Source organism: Callorhinchus milii, unplaced genomic scaffold, assembly GCF_018977255.1.
Source record: "Callorhinchus milii isolate IMCB2004 unplaced genomic scaffold, IMCB_Cmil_1.0 Scaffold10, whole genome shotgun sequence".
Taxonomy (NCBI): domain Eukaryota; kingdom Metazoa; phylum Chordata; class Chondrichthyes; order Chimaeriformes; family Callorhinchidae; genus Callorhinchus; species Callorhinchus milii.
In genome coordinates this window covers 17,711,276-17,730,769 of record NW_024704751.1, presented here as the reverse complement: position 1 = coordinate 17,730,769, position 19,494 = coordinate 17,711,276, and the positions used below count along the sequence as shown (strand labels likewise).

At 40.4% G+C, this 19,494-nt stretch overlaps 1 protein-coding gene across 2 annotated transcripts in view; it reads left to right on the top strand.

The window, feature by feature from the left end:
* The window catches only part of mtf1 (metal-regulatory transcription factor 1), a 55,758-nt gene that overhangs the window by 18,781 nt on the left and 17,483 nt on the right, over nucleotides 1-19,494 (top strand). For both annotated transcript variants that reach the window (XM_042338818.1, XM_042338819.1), the window contains exon 3: nucleotides 4,071-4,309. In XM_042338818.1, coding sequence (XP_042194752.1) covers nucleotides 4,071-4,309 — 239 coding nt within the window. The remainder of the gene's footprint in view (nucleotides 1-4,070; nucleotides 4,310-19,494) is intronic.

Genomic DNA, 19,494 nt, shown 5'->3' with positions numbered 1-19,494 from the left:
ACGAGTGAGGATTAAGTTGCTTGTTATTCACCTGAATGCTGTGCAAGGATTAGTTTTAATGGTCTGATCTACACAATTGCAATAATCTCATTCTGTTTCATGTTTGGAATTGTTTAGCTGGCAGTGGGTGTCACAGCAGGTGCCAGTGGCCAGAGGTTTTTTGGATAGCTAACCTGAACCCATGCTGAAGAAATATTGATTGATTTAATCACTGGTGCTTCAGTAATTGTTGGAATCAATACATGTCTATGTACTGTATGCATTGATAGACTTTGAAAATGCACATCTATGAAGGTTTTAGTATTGGCTCTGATATTACCAATTTAAATATTAATTTAATTTAAAGAAGTTAAAAGGCTGTGGACACTGTGAGATCACAATAGCGCTATCATTTTATTACTAAATTGGGTCTATTATAATCTTTCCTAATTTATGTTCCTTAATCCTTCTTCTAGCTACTACCAACCATTTTGGAAGGTGAAAACAACTTTAGTTTGTCTAACTAAACTTCACTGACTGAAAATTGGTTTGAGGAACGAGTTTTTCAGCAGCTGAAATGCAGGTTGCTTCATAGAGTTGGTTCGTGACATAATCTTGGAAGTTAAAATAAGTGAAACTCTTAGCCATGTTAACAAATACACGGCCCCAGGGTGCCATCATAGCAGATCTGATGTATGTAGACTCTCATAGGGCACCATATAAGTGCAAGTTGTTGTTGTTGGTATAGCCCCTTATTACATCTTCGTAGACGTCTCAAAGCGCTTCTCAGAATATACTGTAAAGTGAATTGACTGTATATTTTGTGGGCAAAACGCGGCAGCCAATTGCGCACAGCAGAGTCCCACATCTAACTCTTTGAGATGTCTCGACGATGTGATACGGTGCTGTATTAAATGCAAGGAATATTATTATTAAATATTTTACTTAATAATAATAATCCTTGCATTTGATATAGCGCTTTTCACGTCTTCTCGACGTCCCAAAGCGCTTCACAGAATATACTGTAAAGTGAATTGACTGTATATTTGTGGGCGAACGCGGCAGCCAATTACGCACAGCAATGTCCTATAAACAGTCGTAGATTGAAAATGACTAATTTATTATTGTTTTTGGTTTTGGAGGGATTATTATTAGGCTCTGTGTGGAGTAAGGAAACTTGCCCAAGGTTTCGCCCTCTGCCTGGAATTGAACTCAGGTCTCTCACTTGCAAAGCGAGTGCTCTAACCACTGAGCTACAGGACTCCACACTGAGCAAGAATGATTTGACTTTCAAAAGAATACAAAGTTCATAAAGATGAAGTGTTAAATTTACATAATTATTTGAGTTTGGTTTTGCTCTGGTGTCACTGTTGTTGGGGAAGATTTCATGTGATGAGTTTCTTGTGTGATGTTCCGACCCCATCAAATTCAGTTGCTTTTACCACAATTCTCGAGATCTTCTCTCCAGCTGGAGCCCTGGTTTGGAAAAAGGGCAACATCTGTAATAGTAATTTTGTGTATTTTTCGCAGTCCAAGTGGACACAGTATAAAATCTGTATTGCCCCCATAGGATTGCAAATTCAGTTTGCAGTACAATAGATTTCAATTCATTTATCTGTTTCCTTTTTTTTAAAAAAAACTTCTAAACGCACCTTTGTGTGCAAATGCTAGGTGGAGGACAGGGCAGTTTCTTGTTCATGCTTGTTTACTGATTAAAAGTACCAGTAATCATGACTTGGCAAATAACACATCTCTTTTTGTGAAGCAGTTTGACTTAGGACTTAGTGCTGTTGTGGGGATGTCATTCTTAAAGGGGAACTAACCTCTTTAGGGCCTACTTTCAGTTTCAAAGTACTTTTTCTGGATTCCAGTAAGAAATTCATTCGTTGTGAAAGTATTGTTGCATTCAAGTATTGAAATAATTCTATCTTGTGCGACTTTTATTGTGGCCATTTCCTCCCCATAACGGATGTCACTGGAGGGCCCCTTAGAGAGGCGGAGGCAGGCCGCAGGTACAATATTAAGCTGAACATTCCTCAGTGTTGAGAAACTATAAATAGCAATAATAATCCTTACATTTGGCATATTGCTTTTCCTGCTTCATGGAATTTACTGTAAAGTGTAGTGACTGTGTATTTGTAGCTGAATGTGGCAACTGATTTGCATAAACCCGTAGCAATTTCCTATGTACATCCATGAAATGAATGACCATCATTATCTGGGGGTAATTTTATTTCAGGCATTTGTATTAAAAGGTGGTGATTATGACTGGGTGGAGAGAGGTTACTTTTGAAAATTGATGTTTAAGATTTTTGAGTAATGCCATGGGATTTTTTAATGTCCTGTTGAACAGTGAACAAGACCTTAGTTCAATGGCTCATCCAAAGGACATCACATCTATCAATGCAGTTCACCCCCAGAAATGCAATGGAATGTTGGTCTAGACTGTGAGTTTAAAGTCCAGACGTGGGGCTTTAACCCATGTCTTTTTATAACCCCATTGCTGGGAGCAGCTCGATCAGCACAGACCAGTGATTAAATCAGGGCTTTCTGAATCTGCATGGTTAAATTTCACACCAGGGAGTGGCATTCATTACCAAATGTACTTTCCTGTACCCTGAATACAATCCAACATGAACTAGGTATTTCAGCCTTAGTTTGCATTAGATTCAATAAGTTCAGGATGATTTGTGGCGATGTCTTTTTTTTTAAACATCATACACTTATAAAGACCAGTGGTGTATAATAATAATCGGTACATTTGATATGGCACCTTATCACTTCGTTGAGACGCCTCTAAGCGCTTCACAGAATATACAGTAATGTGAACTGACCGTATATTTTGTGGGCGCAAAGCAACAGCTAGTTGCTCACAGCAGTGTCCCACAAATTGTTGTATGAGCGTAAGTATGAGCTTCTTATGGTGACAAGTACGTCCATCATAAGTCCATTATCATAGCAAGCTGTTCCGTGATATTACCACTGTTTCTAATTCAGAATCTGAACGAATGCCATGCGGGAGGCAGTGCATTGGGCCATCGACAGGTATTGAATTGATATATGAGACAGTTATTTTCCTGAATAATTTATAAAAATGTTCCTACTCTGATACTACCCTTTTACCATTGCTTTGGATCGTCTATAATTTTACACAGCTGCTGTAATAGTGTGGTGTGGTGTCCCCAGTGGGGAATTCTGCTTCTGCCATCTACTGTTAACAATACGTTTGTCACAAACTTGTAAGGAAAAACAATATAAATGGGGTTTTGGATGCCATATCACAGTAGGGACCAATCAGTAGTGTCGAGCGATTTGGACATCCTCCAGGTGTGAAAATTACTATGTAAATCCGTATTGAATGAATGCTGAGGTGAAACTGAAAGAGACACAGTTTTCTTAGGTGACTCGTTGCTCAGCACAAGTCCAAATAGTGTGAAGAAGTCACGGCTTTAGAAAATGGTTTGTTTCCGCAGTGGGATGACGGTAGGATAGGTGTCCTGGAAGGATGTGATCACATGAAGGGCTGAAGGACCTTATTTATCCAAACTTCTGTAAGGAGACTGACTGGGAAGTGTGAACATAAGGATATTGATTCCATTCAGGATTAGGAATATTCTACAGTAAATCTCACATAAATCATATCAGTTGGGACGATACATTTATTACTACTTAGGCAAAGCATGAGTTCTGTCAGACTTGCTGAGAATATAAACTCTAGAACGGGACTTGGGCAGACTTTTACTTTACTAATATTTCCAGTTTCCACATGAAGAATGACCAGTTTGGCAACCATGAAACGGTACCTCAGCATGACTTAGTGCTTAGAAAGAAGAGAGGCAAACAAACGAAAGAAAGGGTTAATAGCCTAGACATGTTATGTTAACGCAAAAATATTGCTCATGAGGCCCGCAGACGTTTTTCACAAATAAGGGCATCCGTCCCTCAGCAGCCAAAAGGTTGGAGCGTCCTGACCCAGAATGTTTATTCTGCCTCAGTGTAAATACTATCTTAAAGGAACTAATTAAAGTTCAGAGATTCTGAGTGAAACTCCGAATGGAAAGTATTCAGCTTTTCTTTTCATTACTTTTAAGGTGAAACGATACCAGTGCACATTTGAAGGCTGCACCCGCACCTACAGCACAGCGGGGAACCTGCGGACTCATCAGAAGACTCACCGCGGAGAATACACTTTTGTTTGTAACCAGCAGGGCTGTGGCAAAGCCTTCCTCACCTCGTACAGCCTGAAAATTCACGTCCGAGTCCACACCAAGGAAAAGCCTTTCGAGTGTGACGTGCAAGGCTGTGAGAAAGCTTTCAACACTCTGTACAGGTAAACGATGATTTCATTCATTCAATGCAGGATAACCAGTTCTTCATGGTGAAACTTGTACCTGGTCAATTGAACGTGTGGTTTTCTACTAAGCGACAAGCATGTTGCTACTGATTTATATACTTTGCAATTTAGGAAAAAAAATTGCAGATAATTCAAGCAAATGTACTGAGCACCATCACAGCACAACATAAGCACAAATATATTCCGGCCTCAAAATTCCAGCTACATATAGTAGCATTTGGGAATTAAAAGTTTTGTTGCATTGGGCACTGTATCATTCAGCACCTCTCAGGCCAGTTATAGAGCAAAGCTCCCTCCCCACGGCTCCCAAAACATGCTTTAATGCTGTCCTCCGCAGAGCAATGCATTAAGGTCAACTCGTATGATGTTGACATTTCATTTCCTCCACAAGCCATTGAGGTGATTTTTGTGAGTAAGTTGGGCAGTTAATGTCAAATTGTATTTATGTGTGTGCCTTTTCCCCCAGCAGAATCCGTGTTTAAATTGTCTGGCTGTTTTCACCTTGGCCCTCATACAGCTAGCAGAGAGCTTGTGGGGGCGGGGGAGGCTTCATTCAACCAGATTTGACTGAATCTGGAAGAATAGTTTGATAAAGCATAGAATCCTGTTGTAAGGTGGTACTGTAGTGGGGTCCATAATATTCCCACTCATCGAGCGCAGCTGTAGTCAGTGCACTCCACGTCACAGAGAATATGTGGTTATTGGGTTGCCACTGACGTGCTTCCTGCCTGTGTGCTATACTACTACAACAACAACAACTTGCACTTATATAGCACCCTCCAAGCAGGGTAGCATCTCAGAGCGCTTAACAGTGGCGGAGCCTGACTGAGCTGGTGGGGGGGGGGTGAGTTCACAGGGCACTCGCGAACCATGCCAATTATAAAGGGGTGCTTAATAATAATAAATCATAACAACCCTTTACATTTGGTACACCGCCTTTCACATCAGGAGTACGTCTTGAAGCATTTCACAGGACGTGCTGTAATGTGGACTGACTTGACTGTGGTACTTTTTAAAATGCTCCGAGACGTCATCCCGCGTGAAGGGCGCTACATAAATGCAAGTTGTTGTTGTTTTCATCCAGTGGCAGCAATGAACGCAGCCGATGGTAGAGCTGGACCAACTGTGGTTGTCTCCAACTGTGCCATTTTCTTCCCAATAGTCATGCCAGCTCCCTTGTCGGTCCGCACATGTTGTGCTTCAAAACTGCTGGTCAGCAACAGCCTTGAAAAGGACCGTTGTCATCATTCTCGATTTTACTGCGTGGCAGGCAGGGGAACCTCCACACAGCACGTTGCCCGGGCTTCTTTTGATCCACATTTATAATGCATGGCAAAGCAACCGAGAGAAACTAATACATTTACTGCTGCTGTCTCCCTTCGTAGCATCTAGCATTGCGTGGGAATTCGCATGAATATAGTTGTCATTAAGGTTGTACCTTCAGGAGTGTAGGATTGCAACTGGCTCTTCCAAAGGTCTTTTTCAACTTTGTGTGTACTGAAGACTTGAAACACAACAAAAACGCTCTGCTGTTAATGGTGCTGGATTGGACATTTACTCAATCGGATTTGTGAATAGTTGCGTCTGACTTGGTTTAAACCGGTCGTTCCTGCGCTTTGCATTAATAAGTATGAGTTTGAGGAGAAGGATGGAATAATCCCAATTTATAAATCAATTTACATTTATGTCGTGAGTTTCACGTCAGGGGACATCTCAAAGTGTTTTACAAAGCTTGTGAAGCTAACCAATCCTTTGGAATCCATGCCAAGTATCTTTGTCAATTCAGTTTGTTCAGCTCAGGTTCACTTGTCCCAGGCTGTGGCACCTGGTCTTCTCAACAACGATTGTTCGCAAATAATGTAGAAATCAGCCATCTCTGAGAATACTTAACCGCATGAGGTGTAATGCCTGAGAAATTAATTTGTTGTGAAATATTGGGACTCAAAATGAAGTGACAAATAACTGCAGAATCCCTGTTTTACAACAACTTGTATTTATATAGCAGCCTTCACGTAAGTGTAGCTTCTTGGAGCGCTTAACAGTGGCAGAGCCTGACAGGGGTGGGTCGGGGGGAGGGTAGAGGTGACTGAGCACGGTCAAAGAGGAAAGTCTTCAAGCGTGATCTGAAATAGGGAAAAGAGGGGCAAGGTGGAGGGTTTGAGGAAGAGGCGTGTGTGTGAGAGAGAGAGGCGTATGTAACTCAGAAAAGAAAGCTGGAATCCAGCTTAGTCTCTGCCAATGTCTATATATCGGACTGAATTCTAATATGCTAGTATAGCTTGGCATGTTCCTTGGGCCCCAGACACTTGCACAGTTTCAGATTCTGTGCTTAATCGTGAATTGTACTTTTTGGCAATTTTTTAATGAATACAGTGGTATGCAAACGTATGTTTGATAATGCCATGTTTTAAAAAAGAGTCTTAGGGTTTTACAGAACAAGATTAATTAGAAATAATAAAATACTTCTTACAATTGATATAGAAGGATGTCTCAAAGTCTTTACAGGACATACCGTACTGTAAAATGGAGTGGCTCTATTTTGTAGGTGAATGGGTCAACCAGTTTGTGGGTTACGAGCACCACAATAACCCACAAACTGCCATGTATTAAAACGTATATTTAATATAAACTGACTCATGTAGATTGAAGATTTGCTGCTATATCCAATGAATATATATAAAATATGAGAAGTTGCCGTTTGCTTCATTCTGTGTAGGTTTCCCTGCACGGTTTGGAAGCTCAGCAGTGTGAGAGTACTGATAAAAAGAAGCTCACAGCTGTTTGAGCTGATTGTTACCTAAGGGTGTGGGTTATTTTATCTTACTGTATAGCTCTTCAAGGACTTGTTAGTGGTTAATAAGATCTGCCCCCAGGAAAGGCATCACGTGACTCGAGCAATAAAATTATCTGAAGCAAAGGTCACAGTCTGCAAATCAAGGTCAAATGTTATCACCTCACTAAATCGTTCTCAGACCGTGACCCTTTTACTGTTTGTATTTTTTGGATTGGCAATGAAAAAATTCCTCTTCGAACGTGCTTACACCCACTTACCCCCCCCCCCCCCACCCCCAGGTCAGTCAGACTCCGCCACTGTTAAGCTCTCTGGGACGCTACCCTGCATGGAGGGCGCTATATAAGTGCAAGTTGTCGTTGTAGAAATATTTCCTTAGAATTTTTTTAATAGTCTGTCCAGCACAGGTTAAAAAATGCCCGCTGAATCTCACTGACCCTTTCTCGCAGATACAAACGCAGCCTTCCAGATATTGTACTTCAGAGAACGGAGTCCTGTAGCTCAGTGGTTAGAGCACTCGCTTTGCAAGTGAGAGACCTGAGTTCAATTCCAGGCAGAGGGCGAAACCCTGGGCAAGTTTCCTTACTCCACACAGAGCCTAATAATAATCCCTTCAAAACCAAAAACAATAATAAATTGGTCATTTTCAATCTATGACTGTTTGTGGGACATTGCTGTGCGCAATTGGCTGCCGCATTCGCCCACAAATATACAGTCAATTCACTTTGCAGTATGTTCTGTGAAGCGCTTTGGGACGTCCTCCCGACGTGAAAAGCGCTATATCAAATGCAAGGATTATTATTATTATTATTATTATAACGTGAATGGTTCAAACAGAGGAAACTGGAGATTGTAAAATGTTGCAGCCAGATCCTAATTGAACCGGAGACGGTGTGCATGAACACACTGTTTTGATGTGAACAATTATTTTGAAAGTGGCAATTAGAGTAATTGCTGAGGAATTTGTACACACTGCAGTACAGGTTCCACAGAACCTCAGAGCAGCCAAGTGAAGAAGCAGAGCCAATACTGCCCTTTGAAGCTGTTGTACTGAGATCTTGGAGTTGATCATTGCTCACCCGAGTTCACTCTACCACAGGAAGCACCTCTAGTCTCAGGTACCTGGTCACATTCTTCTCCAAGTACCAGCTCGTTTCCTTTTGATGACCTAGTTCTTTAGAAGCAGAAATTTAAACATCAATACCGATGAACCGTATTGTTCAGTCGGAAATCTTAGATAACAGAACCATCATAATTTGAAAATTTCTATTGTTTATGAAGTCTTGCCTCCTCCTGTGAGATCCCTTCAGTAATTTTCTGCCTCCAACATCTGACAGATCACAATTTGAAGCCCAGTTCATGTTGAGGAAATGCAGGCTTTTCTGTAATCCTCTCCCACAGATTTCTTGAAATATCCACTAATCTCTGGATTCATAAAGCAATCTAACCCGTAAATTCTCCCACACCTGAGCTGATTCCCAATTAGGACCTCAGTTTGATATAATGCAGACTCCACTTCACTCTGTTTGAAGCATTCAGGTTCTCAAAGATTTGTGACTTGCAAGGCTGTGCCATTTGTTTGTGGCATTTGTAAGTGCAAGAAAGGGTTCTCCTGTGGGGAGGAAGGTAACAGGTACCTCAATGGAGCTGAGGATGATATTCTTGGCAACAGAATGTTGCAACTGGAGTCCTGTAGCTCAGTGGTTAGAGCACTCGCTTTACAAGCGAGAGACCCGAGGTCAGTTCCAGGCAGAGGGCGAAACCTTGGGCAAGTTTCCTTACTCCACACAGAGCTTAATAATAATCCCTCCAAAACCAAAAACAATAATAAATTGGTCATATTCAATCTACGACTGTTTATGGGACATTGCTGTGCGCAATTGGCTGCCGTGTTCGCCCACAAATATACAGTCAATTCACTTTACAATGTGTTCTGTGAAGCGCTTTGGGATGTCCTCCCGCCGTGAAAAGCGCTATATCAAAATGCAAGGAAAAAAAATTGAGTCATAAGAAATTCCTCACGTTCGACTCCCACTAACCCTGGAAGCAAAGCCCTAGCAGCTAAGGTGGTCTTAGCCAGATGAGCAGCAGGAAGCTTGCCAGACATATTTAGCTTTGAGCGTGTGTCAGACTACCCCCAAAAAACCAAAGGATCTGGTCAGATTCAGGCTCACCAAATTTATTTGATCGGCAGTGCTGATCAGTAGATAATTATTTGGGGAGGACAAGTTTGCACGGTTATGGGGAGAGAGCGGGGGAGTGGAATTGATTTGGAAAAGCTCTTTTCAAAGAACCGGCATGGACACGATTGGCCAAGTGGCCTCCTTCGGTGCTTATAATTCTATGATTCTATGATAGGTGATGCTTCAGCTCCATCTCTGGCTTCCTGATGTCTTTTTCAGCCACACGTACTGTGGAAGGAAGCTGGTGAGAACCAGGGGGAATAGACATTAGGCAGTAACAGTTCGTTAGGTCTTTGCTGTAAAAGAAGAAGGCGTGGGGGGAAGAAGGAGAATCAATTTGGCTTCAGAAAAAAAAACTATTAAAAGCATAAATCATCCTTTAGAAGCAATCATTGAAAGGTTGCCCTTCACATTTTCCAGTAGTACAATTTATCGTTTTTTCAGTCTTTGAAAATGCTGCCACACTATGTTGTACAAAAAGTTTTTAGCATTTTTATGACCTATACCTGGATCACATGACAGGACCTGATTTTTTTTCATGGTTGATCTAATTTTATTTCAGCATTCTGACTGAAGAGCAGGCCATTTTTGGTGCGCAACCATCTGCTTTATTTACCAATAACCATTATTTCAATGCACAATCTAGTCTTTTTATAAACATTCGCACAATAAAGAAAAGCTTCAATTTCCGTTGGAATGGGGCCCAGAAAGAGCATATTCTAACTGTTGACCTCCATGTCACACAACGGAGAACTGAAGCTAATTATAAACGAGGCCCATTGACCATTGATTTTTCTCGTTCTCTAACCAATATGTCTCAAGGCACAGGGCTTATTATTGTATTACGTTGTGTGTTTTGGCTTAGCTACTGCCAGAAACCATTTATTAAACATTGTTGTGTTAGTTGTTTGCATTGGAAATCTAAAGTGGATTCAAGGCATCCTTTAAAGAAATGTAACGTGCAGGTATTCTGAGCTTTGCTGTCATCATAAATCCAAGTCAAGAGTACAAAACAGTCCTCTTTGTGTCTCTGTGTGCTAAGGATTTACTTAATATCTAGGGGGAGAAAAGAGAAGGGACTGCTTCTAACAAAATTTTGGGAGTGCTGTATATAATCCTTGCATTTGATATAGTGCCTTATCACATCATTCAGACCTCTCAAAGTGCTTCACAGAATATACTGTAAATTGAAATAAAAACAGAAGTATTTAAAGTATTGGTTATAATGGGGGAGATGAAACCCCCTTAAATTCCCCTCTCCCCTGCTCGGTGGGTAATTGGAATTTAGGCAGGCAGTTGCTATCTGATATTGTTCAGAAGTGCCTGGTGCAAAATGTAATAGCCTTATTATCTTTGCAAATTATTATTGGCCATATATTTGCTTGCTATAAAAAATCTTAACCGGATCAACCGGTGCTGCAGAGTAAGTTAGAGGCAGCCACAAGAGATCAGAGGGTTTCACATTCAGAAGGTACATTGCTCTGCGTGTCTCCCCAACTCAGCTGACAGAAACTTACCCAATGCTTTTGACCATAAGGTTATAGAAGTTTCTTTTTTGGAGGAGGCTGATGGAATGTAGATCAGGTGAGAAGTGCCTGAAGGAAGGGTGGCAAAGAAATGGGAGCGGGGGCTGGTAGCCATGTTAATTCAGGTATGGAGTTCACTTGGAGCAATTTCAAACTCTTCGGATTTGTGATGAAACAACAACCCACTTGACTGACTATGCTCCGCCAGTTGTTCAGTTGAGTTTTTTATGGACAGTAATTTTTATGACCATTAATGCAGCTGACAAAGATAATCAAGCCATTAAATTTTTGCACCAGGCACTTCTGAGCAATATCTCATTGCCATTGCCCGCCAAAATCCGGTGGGGGGACTTAAGGGGGGTTTGCCAGGCAGTCGATTCTCTACTCCCTGCTGCTGGGTCTCCAGATCGTGGCTCATCAACTGATGACACCAGAATAGCTAGTAATAAGTCAAACCAATAATTGGTTGCTGTGACGCCACGTGAAATTGAAGTTGAATTGAAAGGCACTGATTTGTGTTTAGGTGCCATACTGAAAACAATAGTCTATTTAATGTAGGTTTATGAATGTGGGCAGAATCCTACGCTCACAACTCTCTGGGAAAGCACATCCAACCTATTAAACCAAACTTTTGCAGTTTGTACATTGACTTTCCCAAGTACTGTATTATCATTATTATATTATCCTTTGTGTAAAAATGAAAGTTCTGCTTGACTCCTCTCCTTAACCTAATTTGTATCCCTTGTATTTAAAAATGTCACTGGAATATGGAGTGAACATTTACAACTTGCTTACGTCAGCATTCTTTGTCAATTAAGTCACTTTGAAGTCTTTTTTTTTAAACGATGGAAACAGCCTGTCACTAAATTATCCTGATTGATGGAATCGCGTTGTAATTCGCCCCTTCACTATTTCAAACATCTAGATTATATAAAAAGGAAGTGCTGCAGTTGGTTGGTGTAATATTCAAACCTCAGTTATGAGTGCCCAACCTTATATGATTACTAATTGTATTGAGTGTCTTGCCTAGCTAGCTTGATCGCTGTGCTTTGGTTTTCAAACAGGCTCCAGAGATGTTTTTAGTGTTGAAAACTTTCCTGTACCCTTTTCAAAACATGAGCATTCCTCTAGGGAGTTATCGTAACTTGTGTTTTGATAGATATTTTGTCATGAACTCTGCCTGTTGGCAGCTTTCTGTTTCAGGTGAAATTCTCATATCTATTTAAAGTGTACCCAACCTCTCAATTCTTCTGCTCGGTTCTGCTTACATTCCTAGGAACAAATTGAATATTCAGATCTATATTGCAATGGCACAAGTGTAGACTGCAGTTTTGTTTGTCATGCCAATGTACTGTGTTGGTTTATTTTAAAAAAGTGGAATTTGTTAACGTAGAAGATGACATATGGGTACGTTGTAAATTAACATTGTTTTACACTCATAAAGATCTAGTTGGAGGTGTGTATTTATCTGTACCCTCTATATAATTAGATTAGACATATAGTTATATAATATGTATATAATTAAACATGACTCTGTTTACCTACCAGTAAATGGGAACCCGGTTGTCAGTCGTTTGGTGGATTGCTTTTCTTGGGGTAATAATCCCCTTTTTTAAAAAAAATTGGTCACTCAAATCCATGATTATTTGTGGGACACTGCTGTGTGCAATTGGCTGCTGAGTTTCACCCACAAAATATACAGTCAATTCACTTTAAAGTATATTCCGTGAAGCACTTTGAGGCGTCTTGAAGATGTGATAAGGTGCTATATCAAATGCAAGGATTATTATTTTCATTAGCTTATGATCATTGTTCAACATTGTTATATGCCTTACACATTAATAGGGAACCATTTGTGCTCATAGCCGAGACTGACCTCCATTGCGCTTTATTATTGGAAGTGCACTTCTTTCCATGATGTTATTCGAAAAAAGGAGGGTGTTTTTCCTGGTGTCCTGGTCAACAACCTCCAGATAAAATTGGTCATTTATTTCGTAGCTGTTTGTGGGAAATTAGTTGTGTGCAAATTGATTGCCACAATCACCTACAGATAAAGGGTCAATACACTCAATGGTACAGTACACTGCAGCATTTTTGAGACATTTTGATGTGACTTTTTGGGGCGCTACATTAAATGCAAAGTTTATTTTTGATTTGTGCTTTGCTAAAGCAAAGAACAAAACAGCTGCTGCGCGTAATTGGCTGCCGCGTTTCGCCCACAAATATACAGTCAATTCACTTTACACATATTCTGTGAAGCGCTTTGAGACGTCGAGAAGACGTGAAAAAGCGCTATATCAAATGCAAGGATTATTATTATTGAGCACTTAAACTTACCGAGAAGTAAATACCGAAGGGAGAGCTGTCTTTGTTTGATAATAATAATAATCATCCTTGCATTTGATATAGAGCTTTTCACATTTTTATGACGTCTCAGAGCGCTTCACAGATTATACTATAATGTGAATTGACTGTATATTTGTGAGTATCAACATTAACAACAACAAATTCCATTTGTATAGCACCTTTCACGTCAGGAGGGTGTCCCAAGGTGCTATCCTATGCACAATTTACTGGTCAACCCCGTCACTAACCAGTTCCATTATTCATTAATATATTTGCCACAGTAGTGAGCAGAAATTTCTATAAATTTTTCGAAAAAAAATCTTTCTGTGTTCCGTTATTGCCCAGCCCGGAGAGTGGACTGATGTCCTGTTGGCAAGGCACAAAGTTGTGTGATATTGCTCTGAGGTGACTCCTCTGGCTTCTGCTCAGAGCCTTTTCACCTCCACCTCCTCCCACGTGAAGAATGGTGGGAAATAACAGTGCCGCCATACGGCCCACCGCACTACTCCATTGTAATGCTCAACAGCAGCTCAGGTTGGCTGCTATCTGCAGGTACCAGATGCCACCAAGTGTATAAGGAAAGTCGCGATACCAGAGTCCTGTGATTAGAACCAAAGTTCACAAAATGTCCTCATCAAACTGAGTGACGGGCTTGCAAGCAGCATGTTATTACTTTTATCTGTCGCACCGTTTTACTTCTGGGATTTTTTTTTCTCTTTTTTTACTCTTTGTATTAATTCTTTCTGTTATTCAAAATGTTTCGTTTCTTTTTCTCTCTGGCAGAAGTGTGGAAGAAAGCAAAGGAAAAGCTCAAGCTGCAGTAGGGGCCTAAGCAGAGAGGACAGGCAGGACTAATGTTATGAAAGCAAACTATTCACTACTTATTGGATCTTGTAAATCTCGGGCTTCCTAATCATAAATGCTTAAGCTGGAGTTTCGAAAGGAATTGCATAGGTTTTTTTAAAAAGCACAACATGGAAGGGAACATACCAACTTTTCACTTGGCTCCACAGGAGGTTTCTGTTCTCCCTTCAATTGTTCTCATGTGTCGTAATGAACTTTTGGCTGCAAAATGGGAGTTATTTTTTAATTAAACTGGGACAAGGCAAGCTTGTTTTTTTTTTCCACCCCTTCCCCCACCCCTCCCATTTTGTCCTTTCAACTATGCTCGTCCCCTGAAGGTGGTGACTCATGTTGAACACAGTCCAACCAATAGCTCGTTGAACTCAATTTTTTTCCGTACATGAGTCTGGACAGTGCGTTGTGTTGTCTAGTTCAGCTGTGGGGACTGTAATAATAATAATAATAATAATATCTCAAAGCGCTTCACAGAATATACTGTAAAGTGCAGTGACTTTGTATTTTGTGGGCAAAACGTGGCAGTCAATTGCACGCAGCAGTGTCCCACAAACAGTTGTGAATTAAGTGATCACATTATTATAATTTTTTGTTTGGAGGAATTATTACCCCCAGAAAGCGATCCGCCAATCAACTAACCAGCTGGTTGACTGTAGCTAAGGACTCATTCCTCTAATCATCTACGCCTCTAATAATCTCCCCACTGCACGTTCCCACCAGGTCCATTTCCAGCAGGATTTCGAGCTAGTCTTTCCCAGTGGGAGAACTTGCCCCTTCTCCTTCTCTCCAACCCTCCACCCTCTTCCCCACAACCTGGGGATGATCATTAGGCAGAATGTGACATCAGCAGACAATAATTATGAGCGTGGGCGAGGACTTGGGACTTTTGAAGTCTGTGTGACTTGGTGCCACAGCGAGATACATTTTTTAAAAATAATTTTTGCCTCTTTGATTCACATAATAAGACCTAATTCATAGAAAACTCACTCTACAAGAGGGTGCATTGGGTTGGCTGCACATGCAGTTTGATTTTAAAAATTAAAGATTAAAGTGATTCACTTGGTTGGGTTGTGTGTGTGTGTGTGTGTGCAGGGGGGGTGTGGGCGGGGAGGTGCAGGGGGACGATGCATAGAGTTGTTGGGTGGGGGTTGAAAAGGAGGAATGGTGAACATAATGGGGAAGGGAGACTGTTAGCACAGAAATTAGGGAAGTGGATTTATTCACTCAGTGGATTAGGATATTGAGCTCCTTTCCAAAAGTGATTATTGAGACTGAATCAACGGAATTATTCCAGGAGGGATCAGTACCTGAGCAATATTGAGAATAAAAAGGGCAATTCAGAAAAACAGGTAGGAGTGGCACAGACATAATGAGTCAAATGAGCTCCTCCTGTGCTGAAAATCTACATCTACAGCTTAAACAAACCATAAACATCCAACACTGTGTTTTTAAAAACTAGGCTGTGTAATGAGGACTCTCTCTTTGTGAATTGCAGGTTCTCAGTTTTATTTACATACATCTGTGGTTTTATTAGGACTTGTCAAGTGAATCACCACCTTATATTGTCAGCTATATGTTGTGTGTCTAGATTGCCCCATTCCTGAGCAATGAGATTATTTCTAATGGCATTTTTTAACATCAGATTTGATGGTTGGTGTGATAATTTATTGGGTTATGTAATTGTTCATTTCTTAGATTGATGCAATCATTTTTGTTTTAAACTAAAATGTTAATTGTTCTGGTTGTTAACCAGGAGGGGTGTATCAAAGTTGGATCTGTTTCTTTTTTCTTTTTTAAAAAAAACTTACTATTTTTCAAGAAGATAGATTTGTTTTCTCAAAACATTGGGCCTTATGGTTGCTGTGGGAAAGCTGATAGAAGCCCATATTCACCGAATGCCAATCAATTACCTTCTGTACTTGATCAGCAACAACAAATTACGTTTGTATAGCGCCTTTCACGGCAGATCAGCCCCTCTATGGCTTCTCGCACAGTGTAAATAAAACGCCAGGATTAAGATTTAAGTCATCCTTGACCATTTTTCTTCTATTCATGGAAACGTTATCGTAATTGTTTTAACAACCTTATGTAATAATTATCATAGAACATTTTTTAAAAAATACAGTATCTTTTTTTTAACGTGGCTGATTTTGTTCCTTTGGCTCCGTGTGGAATGTAAACATGAAGAACAGAGCACACTTTCGCATTTGGCATTGAGTGTCAGCATTGATTCTTTCCAGATTACATAAGTGTGCCTTGTGTGCAGCCTAAATGCAGATTGCTCTTCACCATACAATAGATTCTGAGACTGGGGAATGCAACATGTGATGAATTACTTGATGGGATGAATTACCCATCTTTTATGCTTACCTTTTCAAAGCGTATTGTAGATGTCCCATACCTCAGGGCAGCAGAGGAGTATAAACTTGTGTTAAAGAAAGTTGATCATCCTTTCTCAAGTTTATAATCTTTTATCTGTGTATGATAGTATTTTAATTTTTAAAATGTATATATTGTACCTATATGTGACATTAAACCAAGATCCAGTCTGTCTAATTAGATGGAGTAGAGTAAGAGACTGCCAGTAATCTTGCAGATAGAATTTATTTACTAATATTGTGGCTGTTGGTGGATCATTGTTGGATGCAAATTAGCTGCTAGTTTTAACGTACAAATTACGCAATCACTACATTTTACAGTAAATCCTGTGAAGCTAATAGAAATAGCATCCCGAAAGGCACTGTCGCATCAAGTGTAAGGATTATTGCTGTTATTTATAATAATAATAATCCTTGCATTTGATATAGCGCTTTTCACGTCTTCTAGACGTCTCGAAGCGCTTCACAAAATATGCTGTAATGTGAATTGACCGTATATTTGTGGTTGAACGCAGCAGCCAATTGCGCACAGCAGAGTCCCACAAACAGTCATGGATTGAAAATGACCAATTTCTTTTTTGTTTTGGAAGGATTATTATTAGGCGTGTGGAGTAAGGAAACTTGCCCAAGGTTTCGCCCTGTCTAGAATTGAACCCAGGAGTCTCGTTTGCAAGATGAGTGCTCTATCCATTGACCTACAGGACTGAAAAGAGAAAGGTTGTTTCTCCCAGTGTCCTGGCAACAACCATCCAACAGGGAAAATTATCCTCCAAGTAAATTTATCATTCCTGTAATGGCTGTCTGGGGTTGATGTGCATAAAATGGCTTATGCAAGGTTTATTATTTTCAATTGTAGACAGTGCATGATTTCCTGTGCCTGAACTATGTTTCAGCATTACTGGATTCATCTTTTAAAATGTTATCACTGTTTGTTCATGTGCTTTTAATTCTTTATTGTTTTGGGTTTTACTCAGTTTCATGTATTTTTAAGAACCCGCTTACTGTTGTACGTTTAGTTGGAAAATTGTGTTTGACGTCACCGTACTGATGGCTTCAAGTGCATCCGGACCTGGTTAGCATTTGAGAAACAGGAATAATCAAAAATTCTATCGAGATTATTGTCCAAAAGTTTAGATAAAAGTAAGCACAATGTCAAGATTTCAAAAAAGATTGTCTTCAGACCAGACAGTTTAATGTATTGCTTAACCTCAAAAAGTTATTGTTATTGTAAGGTACTCTTCCCTTCCCCGTTTAGTAAGCTTTTTCTCTCCTTATTTTGGTCTCTTGGTACAATTCTGAAGATAACCTGATCTTATGCTGCTGCCTTAAAACTGCTCAGAAGATAGGTATGTTCCAGAGTAATATGGGTGGACTGGCCCCGAGAGAGAGAGAGAGAGAGAGAGAGAGCCTATGTCCCAGCTGGTCACCAATACTGCTTTTGTTGGCCACCAGAAGACCTTCAAGGACAATTTCGTCATCATTTCTCTTCCTCCTTGGGCACCACGCTGAGCAGCCTCGTCATCTTGCCGACCGACCTCCACGGTGGCCAAGGATATCGACTTTGACTCAGATTGTTTGAATCCCACGATAGCTTATTCGCTATCTGCTGCTCGCGGGGCAATTGCAGTGAAAATGTTTTGAAAAATGCCGATAGCGGCATTGAAGTTACACTTAGCTGATAATTCTGGCTCGCAAGACAGGATCTCTCTTCCCCCCCCACCCCCGCCCATTAGTCCAGCTAGCTGGGGTTTAAGTGTTGATTTAACTCTCCCTTTCTCCTCTTCCCCACTCTCTTGGTGAATAGGCAATTGGGATGAAGAGCTTGCATCTAATTAGTCGTGCAGTATTGTGGTGTCAGCTTGATTCAGGTGGTAGCTTTCAGTAGGTGGGAAGTTATAGTTTGCTTTGTGCAAAAGGGCTAATGTATTTACATACAAAAAAGTCACAATACTTGACCATAATTACCTAGGAAATATTTTCAAATGTTTTAATGTGATAAGGATTATAAAAATGCCAGTTCATTCTTTCAAATCTGCTTCTCTGAGTAGCTGACCTGCCCTCATTCATTGGTTTGCTGGAGGTTTACATCAATTTAAATGTTTTTTTTAAAAAAATGCCATTATGTAAAATGTGACCTGGTTAAATATAAGCATCATTTTCTACATATTCTTTTTTTACCCTAGTTAGTAGCATGCTAGCTTGTTTGGCTGGATAGAAAGCACTTTACCCAAATTCAGCAGGATACTAAATGCTGACAATTACTATATATTTTAACACTGATGTCAATCAGCAAGTACACTATATTTCTGGAGAGAATAGCTGCGCCCAGTTTACCTTTTCACCACTGGAATGACTAAGCAATCGAGCTTGGCAGAAGTCCGGTCTTTTATAAAACCAACTAGTGCACATGCCTTCCAAGCGAGACACCTGGGTTCAATTCCCGGCAGGGAGAAACCTTGGGCAAGTTTCCTTACTCCACATGTCTAATAATAATCCCTCCAAAACAAAAAACAATAATAAAATTGGTCATTTTCAATCCACGACTGTTTGTGGGACGCTGCTGTGCGCAATTGGCTGCCGCGTTTCGCCCACAAATATACAGTCAATTTACTTTACAGTCTATTCTGTGAAGCGCTTTGAGACGCCGAAAGCGCTATATCAAATGCAAGGATTATTATTATTATATAACTAGTGCTCATGATTCACTCATAGGTTAAATATACTTCAGATTGTAGACCTTTGTGAAGGCAATGACCTCTGCAGTATTTATCTCTGAAGCACTTTGAGGCGTTGCGACGTGCTGATAAAACACTATACTAAATCATAACACAGCTAATCTGTCGATGAAGAAAGCATGTGTTGAAACTGAAATGGGGAATTTTTGTGATTGAGTTTGAATTTATGGTGTGTGAGTGATCTGCACGTAGAGAACAGATTGAGCGTGGGTGTGGAGAGGTTTGGAAATAAAATAAGCCTCGCATTTTAAACCGCACTTTTCACCTTGGGAAGAGGTCCCAAAGCGCTTCACGGGATATCCCGTACCATAAAGTGTCTTTTGTGGGCAAATGCGGCAGCCAGG